The sequence below is a fragment of the Coptis chinensis genome, chromosome 6, assembly GCF_015680905.1.
Source record: "Coptis chinensis isolate HL-2020 chromosome 6, ASM1568090v1, whole genome shotgun sequence".
In the NCBI taxonomy this organism is placed as follows: domain Eukaryota; kingdom Viridiplantae; phylum Streptophyta; class Magnoliopsida; order Ranunculales; family Ranunculaceae; genus Coptis; species Coptis chinensis.
Window position 1 is genome coordinate 95,837,922 of NC_141461.1, and position 8,610 is coordinate 95,846,531.

The 8,610-nt window shown below is 40.5% G+C and overlaps 1 protein-coding gene across 1 annotated transcript; it reads left to right on the forward strand.

Annotated features, from left to right (window-relative positions):
* Window positions 1–7,629: 7,629 nt before the first annotated feature.
* Window positions 7,630–8,037, forward strand: LOC147495734 (uncharacterized). The gene has a single exon (XM_086568464.1). The coding sequence runs from the start codon at window positions 7,630–7,632 to the stop codon at window positions 8,035–8,037; it is 408 nt and encodes a 135-aa protein (XP_086424590.1).
* Window positions 8,038–8,610: the final 573 nt, after the last annotated feature.

Genomic DNA, 8,610 nt, shown 5'->3' on the forward strand with positions numbered 1-8,610 from the left:
TCCGTGCATCGTCTGGAATCGCAGTCCCACCCAATTGCAGGCCTTGATTGAGCAAACGAGAAATTTCATCAATGACGGGGTGCTGTCAAAATTAAAACGAAAAACTACATTAGTATATACATTTACATTTATAAAATACCAAAACAAAACAAAACAAAATAAAAACAAAAAAACTAACGCGTTGTAAAGTATTAACTCACCGGATTATGATATGGAAGACTCGTAGGGAGTAGAGATTAAGATGATCGGGGTTTATCATTCAATATAGCTATTGTTTTCGCACCAACTCATGTATCTACTAACACACTCCCATGGATAAGGCGGAATGGGTCCTCGATGTTCAAGTTGTATCAAGTGATTACGCGCCATTTACTCCAATAGGAAGACACAACATTAAATTTCACATCGCACAGCGGTCCGAAGTAGTTCGTGGTCGAGGTCTTTGGTCTTGGGGATCTGAAGGTACAAACCGCATATGACCTAACCGACGACGACAACCCTCAAAACATTATCGCTTCAACATTATCCGAAAGCATATAAATCCCTCGAAAAATGCTATTTCATCCACCGGCCGTTATAGCTCGGACTTCAAAGATAGGGATACCATTCAACCTATCAAATAGCATATGATCGAGGAAATTAATCATTAACCACATACTAATAATATCAATTAATAAATAAAACTATTTATATACAAAAATGCTTACATTGGTACAAGTCATATTATCAATCATCAGCTTGGGTATGCTTCAATGCACATTTGTTGTGCTAGCATAAAAAGACCGAGTAACCGAGTATTTATGAGTACGCGACATCTTGAACCGATAGTCATCGTTTGGGAATGGCACGAACACCGGAAGTACTCATAAATCCATGCCTAGATTAATATAGATACCAGTTAATATTGTAATAGATAGATAAAATTGACATTGAAAAGAAAAAAAAAAAAAAAATACGTAGGAGGAGTGAAATAGCACGAAACACCCTTCACCTTGGCACTTGTGGCAGTCCCAAGACCTCGTACAAGTAAGCGGTAAAGGCGCACCCCACGCCGTAGTCTTTGATCTCGGCAAATTTCATAAGCAGTCTCAGATAACAAACGGGAACTGCAGTTCCAGACGTGTCGGTGAAGGCGGTACATCCAAAGAAAAACAACAAATAAGCTCTCACAGCAAACCGCAACTCTTTTTGGGTTGACGCCTTCTTCACAACAACCCCATTTTCATCCCGTAAATCTTCATCCGTCACCTTCCCAGCAAACTGCTTCATCAAGAAATCCATCCTAACTTTGGAAGTGAACTTATTGGATTTCATCTCCGCATCTATCTTATCCATGGGTATGCCAAGACCTTAGTGGAGGAGTCTTTTTGTCTATTCCAGGGTCAAATCAGTGTCCCCAGTCACTGCTTTGCCTCTGATCGGAACTCCTAAGAGTTGGGAAACATCGTCCAACGTGATTGTCATCTCACCCCACGGCATATGAAACGTGTTGGTCTCTGGATGCCACCTCTCCACAAACGCAGAGACCAACACAGGATCCTGATGCCTATATACACCTAAGACCAGAGCACATAAGCCTGTCCTTTGAAGCTCCACATGAAAATTAGAACAGTCTGAACACTCTCCGACGATATCCCATTGTACCAACTTGTTGGTGCCCATGACACTTCAACACCCTCGCTCGCCTAAAACAACAAAAACTTAGTATTAATGTATGCACAAGGTTTCAGTAATACAAAATTTAAATACTAATAGACAATATATAATAATATTACCTGCCCCCTCCCAAATATCAGCGAGCCACGTGCACCAAGATAGTCATATAACAGATGTGACACACGAGGGCCACCTCCATAAACACCTCTCTGGAACTCCAAGTCATTGTTGGACTTTCTCACAATATTCACTGGAGGTACAGGTACAGGGACTTCCTCGCCATCATCATCCTCCTCCTCCTCCTCCTCCGCGTCCTCCTCATCCTCCGCGTCATCAACACCCTCTTCGTCATCTTCTTCACTATCATCTTCTTCATCATCACCTACAGCTACACTCTTCCCACGATCCATATTTACATCATCTACATCTACATCTACATCTACATATTCATCTTCATATAAATCTAAATCTAAATCTAAATCTACATCTACATCTACATCACTCAGAACTGTTTGCTTTCTTCTCTTTTGATTTCCTAACTCTACACCACTTACTACATTACTGGGATCATCCGCTTTCCGATCCCCTCTACGGACTGATGCCGAGGTAGTTGTTCCCCTTTCTCTCTTTTTCTCAGGCTCCTCGCGACCCGAACTACTACTCCCCCCACCTAACAACTTCTTAGCACTCGTGAAAACACTTTTTGCTACATTCTTCACATTCACATTCTTTGTTCGAGGCATTGCTACAAAATAAATAGGAGTTAAAAATAAGACATTCAACTAATTCAAATTGTTTATTAACAAGCAAATTCACAACTTCTAATACTAACAAGCAAATGCACAACTTCTTCTCCGTTTAGGAAGTAAGCATAGTGTAACAAACCTACCACAAACCAGAAGTTATTATACAACAACTTCCCATTAAGTTACAATAGAATCAAATCTCAGTTTTCTAATAGTAGGAAGGTGAGAGACGCAACCCCATAGTCTACATTTTCAACTATAGATAATATGCTCTAAAATCTAAATCGCTACTTTTTTTCCGGTTTCGACCAAATGGTCCACGAAGCGAGATATAAGCGTACTCAACAATCATCCGCATCGTGGTTGGTTCAATCAAGCAAGGTAGTAAAACACTCTAAGAACCTCGCGATATTAAGTTATAACCTACAACTAAAGTTCCTCCAAGAAGCATAGCTCTTCTTAGCATAGTCTACTATCTTAATATCTTATAAGTCCTACCAGTAGAGGAAAACACAAACAAATGAGAAGTTATGGCGAGAGTCGTTAGGGTAGCTCATGTGGCATAATTGTATTGAGAAGTTAAATCAATGACATACAACTATACAAGTATCAATGCAAGAAGCCAAGAACTATACAATTAAAACGAGAAGGAAACTAATTATTCACAAGTTAACGGCTAAAAACCTAAAAAAGAACTCATATCCGTCGATGAATTTTTTAATTTTTATAGTTAACTTTATCTATACCATAACATCCTCAAATTTGCCATTTAAAGAAGTGTTCATGATTGTTGACCATCATGAATATGTAATACCCATCCAACATAAAGTTTAATCAAGAAGACTCCAACGTTGTTTCAAACTTTCAATCGTAGAAGGTGATTAGACAAGTTCTCTCAAAGGGAGCGAAAATTTGAAACTGAGCAGAGTCACTCGAAACCACTGCTAGGAGAGTAGGAGGTAGGCATTGGATACAGTTTGAGCCTTTGAAAATAGCTGACCATTACTGAGGTGCTCTGGGTCTTAGACTCAGTGCCTTACCTTACTCATTCAGGGTTTTCTAGGGATGATTTGCAATGATAAAGAGCACTATTCTAGAATAAGGAGATTTTGTTTAGAAAATAATTGTCCATACGCAAGCCTAGCTTTTGAGAACAATTCGCGCAAAATGAGTGTAAGTGCCAGATTAGCCTAGTAAAACCAATACAAGATGCTGACTAAACACCATTTCTACTCAGGCAATGTGGTGCGAAGAAGATACAATTTGGGCTCACCAAATATTTATCTGACAAAAGTCACAAAACCTAAACCAATTGATTATAGTTGAGACTTGAGAGTAAACTGAAAAACAATCCTGGGAAGAACAAGAAGAAAGAATATTGAACTGGAAGGTTAATCAATATCCTAAGTTGGTCCCATCCATTACGGCTAGTTGGCTACTGGGCATGACATATTTCTTTATCTGGATCCTACATAAACATGTACAGCAAAAATACCTGATATAAAGTGCCTCCTGACTAAATGTCTCACGGTGACTTAAGCGTACACTCATTTTTACCACTCATAAAGTCCAGAGTCCAGACAGTACATGACAAATGGACCATGGATCACATTTTCATACTTTACATAGAAGAGGAATAAGATTCCCCATGTGGGAACTATGAGATCCTCCAGCACACTAGTTCCTTAAGGGTTGTGAATTTGTGACGGATTGGTGGTAAATGACTTAGAATTGAATAATCCACCACAAAAATTCTCTGAATAGGTGAAACTATTCACACAGAAAACAAGCACTCGAACAATGCACAAAGATAAAAACATGGTGCATGAGTTCACTGACCTTTTAGCAACATACATCAAAAGCATGAACAGACTGACACAGTTAACTAAGATCACCACTCGATCTCTTTTACTGGAAACCTCAAAGAATCCCAACTGAAAAACAGTAGGAACACCTTCAATTAACTTTTCCAAATAAAAAAAGTTGTTCGAGAAACCTTTTATTTTGTGATCAACACCCTAAAAGTCTAAAACATAGGTGAGTATGAAAGCCAAAAAGTAATGAATGCATGAAAATGATTCTTCATATTGCACCTGATATTCTCATATACTATGATAATAATGTCACCAAAACTGTACGCCTAGGTAAATATACTACTTGTTACATGTATAAACTAGAAAGCAGCCATGTCAAATATGAATACGTAACATTATAATGTCAACATACACACACACCATTCTTATGGTCTCTTAAATAATCAAATAATGAACATGGCTATGCAAACAGCATTTTAATTTCTCTAATGAAAATGGTAATTGAGTGGCTTACCGATTCCGCGACTGGCGCCCGTAATCCAGAAAACCTTATTAGAAGAAATAAAAAATAAAAAAAACTAATGTTAGAAGCAAATGAAATTAGTAATTGAAAAAGCAAATGAAATGAGTATTGATAATACCAAAAAAAGATCGAGATCGTGGGTTTGATTTTGGTGAGAGAAACTTGATTTTGGTGAGATCGTGGAGAGAAACTTGATCGAGCTTGAGAGAAACTTGATCGTGGGTTTGAAAGATCCGGTTGTCCGGTTTGATTGTGTAAGAGATCGAGCTTGATTGTGTAAGAGATCGAGCTTGAGAGAAACTTGATCGTGGGTTTGAAGAGATCAGCTTGATCGAGATGATCGAGATCGTGGGTTTGAAGGATCCGGTTGTCCGGTTTCTTGGATATTTGGTTGGGGGGTGTACAAGTCCAAGTTGTGCCCAACACAATGGGCAGACCCCGGCCCAACTCGCCAACTCGAAGTGCCTTAACACAAACCGGAGTCCGGCAAAGAATGCGGGACCCTTATATATTACCAAGACCCTCAGAAAAGTTAGTCGTTGCCATGTACTACCATATAAAAAATGAATTAATATGTTCACGCTGTAATGCTGGATTACAAATACCATAAACGTCAACAGTACACCACCCCATTTTTGTTGCTGCCAATATCACAATCCAGTAATAAATATAAGATAGCAACAAGTCTCATAAGATCCAAAAGGATCCAAACTACTAGTGGAAATTATTGCAATACCTTTTTCATCCTTTTTTATTACTCTGATTGGGTCAAAGCCTATACCATTAGAAAGATCTTTCTGAGCCGGTCATTTTGATATAAAATAGGCCCAATTCTAAGATTTCAGTCCAAAGATAAGCATTTTTTAAGTTATGTTGACTTTCTGTTATTTTTCTGCCCGAGTTGATTTTGACTTTCCATCTTTGACTAGGTTTTCGAAGATTTTTTCTCCTTGAAACATAGGTTGTGTTTGTTTACTGGCAAATCTCTAGCGGGAAAATATGAGATTTGCCAAGCAAATTTCTAGTCGGAAAATTTATGTTTTCCCGTGTTTGTTTGCACAAATTTCTAGTGGGAAAATATGAGATTTGTCAGTTTTGTCACTGTTTGTTTACAACATTTTTTTCCCATGGCAAATGAAATTTCACTTTTTTGGAAATATATATATATATTTTGGTTTTCAAACTCATGTATAAAAAATGCCAAATAAAAATAAAAATACAAAATAAAGAAAATTAACGACAATACAACTCAACCGAACAATGACGAGTTAAGAAAGTGCATTAGGATAATTAGTAAAACAAACTTGGTCCAAATGTCGTTATAGCCACATAAACATAAATTTAGAAAACTCCACAAACATATCGGACTAGTACGAGTACGACTACATGACGAATAGTAATTTGATCATTACAGCAATGAAAATAACTAAAAACACCATGACCAAATAGCGGACATAGACCCAATAGTCGCCTAACTCAGCCACATGACCTCTCATATTTTCTATGTGAGGTGCGTATAGAACTTCTATGTGAGGTGCATGTGGAACGTGAGAAGCTAGCACTTGGGGAGGTTGTGAAGTTGTCAATTTGGTCTCTTCGATGGGTCGAGTGCACCTACTAAGAATGGATTCCGTAGACATCTTACGCTGAAGGTGAACGACCAATCTATGTTCAGATTCTTCTATGGACTTACATCCATAGTAATCTGCATTACTATAACTGTTCACTTGGGCTTTACAGTCGTCCCAATTAATTTGTGTACACTCTACAATTATTTCCCTTGAGCACTACGTAACACACAAGCTTTCCCATTTTTGTGATCAAATTAGAAAACGGCCATAGAACATGCAATTAATTTTACAACATACAAAATGGCCGGCCATAGAAACAATTATATGAAATCAAGCGAGTTACAATTATAACCGTTCACTGATGGGGTTCAAGAACAAACTATCTTAATTCATAATAAGAACTCAGGACTGGCTGTTACCAAAAAAAAAAAAAAAAAAAACTCAGGACTGGCGACCTAACAAGGCTATTCCTGTCATAAAGTAAATGCAAAGAGATTGCATAACTTTCCTTTTATTTCACTTTTTTCTCTCTAGTAAACACAAGTTAGAGTATGTTTATGATGCTCTGCAGTGTATTCTAAATCCTGTTTGAGTAATGCAATGACTATCGACGGAGTGTCAGTGGGCCGCTCCTTAAGTGCCTGGGACCGCAGAAGGTGCAAGAGGTGTTGGGTAAGGTTCATGAAGGAGATTGTGGAGGCCACTCAACTGGAAGGACAACCGCTCATCGGCTGCTATCACAGAGGTACTTTTAGCCCCACATGAAGAGAGATGCAACCGAGTATGCCAAGAGATACCAGAAATGCCAGATCTTTGCGCCGCTGATACATGCGCCCGCAGAACCGTTGCACAAGGTCTTTAGCCCATGGCCGTTCGCTATGTGGGCATTGGATGTCGTCGGACCTCTGCTTATGGCTAGCGGGAAAAGGAGGTTTATGTTAACCACGACTGACTATTTTACTAAATGGGTTGAGGCGGTGGCTCTGCAGCAAGTGAAGGAGGAACAGGTGAGAAAATTCTTGTGAGAGAATATAATATGCAGATTCGGACTACCGCACACCATCATCGCGGACAACGGGACCCAGTTCACAGGGGGGAAGGTGAGAGCCTTCCTCCAAGCCTTCAAAGTGAAGCAAGGTTTCTCAGCCCCTTACAATCCAGAGGGGAATGGACAGGCAGAGTCTTCAAACAAAGTGATCATGGATAACCTTAAGAAAAAGCTGGAGGAAAGCAAGGGGTGTTGGGCAGATGAGTTATACCATGTACTGTGGGTATACCGCACAACACCGCGGACATCTACAGGGGAATCCCCGTTCATTATGGCCTATGGGGTAGAGGCAGTGATTCCAGTGGAAATGATGGCGTCAACAACTAGAACCAAGGTTATGGAAGCGGGGGTTAATGAGAAAATCTTGGCCGGGGAACTGAACCTTACAGAGGAAAGGAGAGATGCCACACACATTAGACTGGAAGAGTACCACCGGAGGTTACAGAGACAGTATAACAAGCGGGTGAAGTCGCGAAAGTTCATGGTAGGCGATCGGGTGCTTCGGAGGGTGACCCTAGCCACCAGGGAGGAGATAGACGGGAAACTAGGACCTAACTGGGAGGGACCATACACTGTGGTAGAGGCTGGAGTTTCTAGGACCTATAGGTTGCAGACGCCTCAAGGGGATAGCATCAAGCGGCCGTGGAATATCATATTGTTGAAGGAATTCCATGAGTAACTTTGTCTTTAATGTTTTTAATTAAAGAAAATTGTATTTGTTTCATTCAAGCCTTGCAATGGTATTTTGAGTTAGCTAATATATTAATAAAAGCAATAGCAAATTTCCTCCATCTGATAAGTGTGCATCCGTTCATGTGTGAATTGGGCCAGGGGCAACAGACAGGGGGTTCCAAACTCAAAAGCAACTCCTTAGACAACTTGGGGGCAAGCTGAGTGGCCCGGGCATACTCAACGGCCCTCAACATCTCCACGATCAACTTGGGGGCAAGCTGAGTGGCCCGGGCATACTCAGTGGCCCTCAACATCTCCACGATCAACTTGGGGGCAAGCTGAGTGGCCCGGGCATACTCAGTGGCCTTCAACATCTCCACGGTCAACTTGGGGGCACGCTGAGTGGCCAAGGGCATACTCAGTAGCCCTCAACATCTCCACGGCCAACTTGGGGGCATGCTGAGTGGCCCGGGCATTCTCAGCAGCCCTCAACATCTCCACATTCAACTTGGGGGCAAGCTGAGTGGCCCGAGCATACTCAGCGGCCATCAACATCTCCACAATCAACTTGGGGGCACGT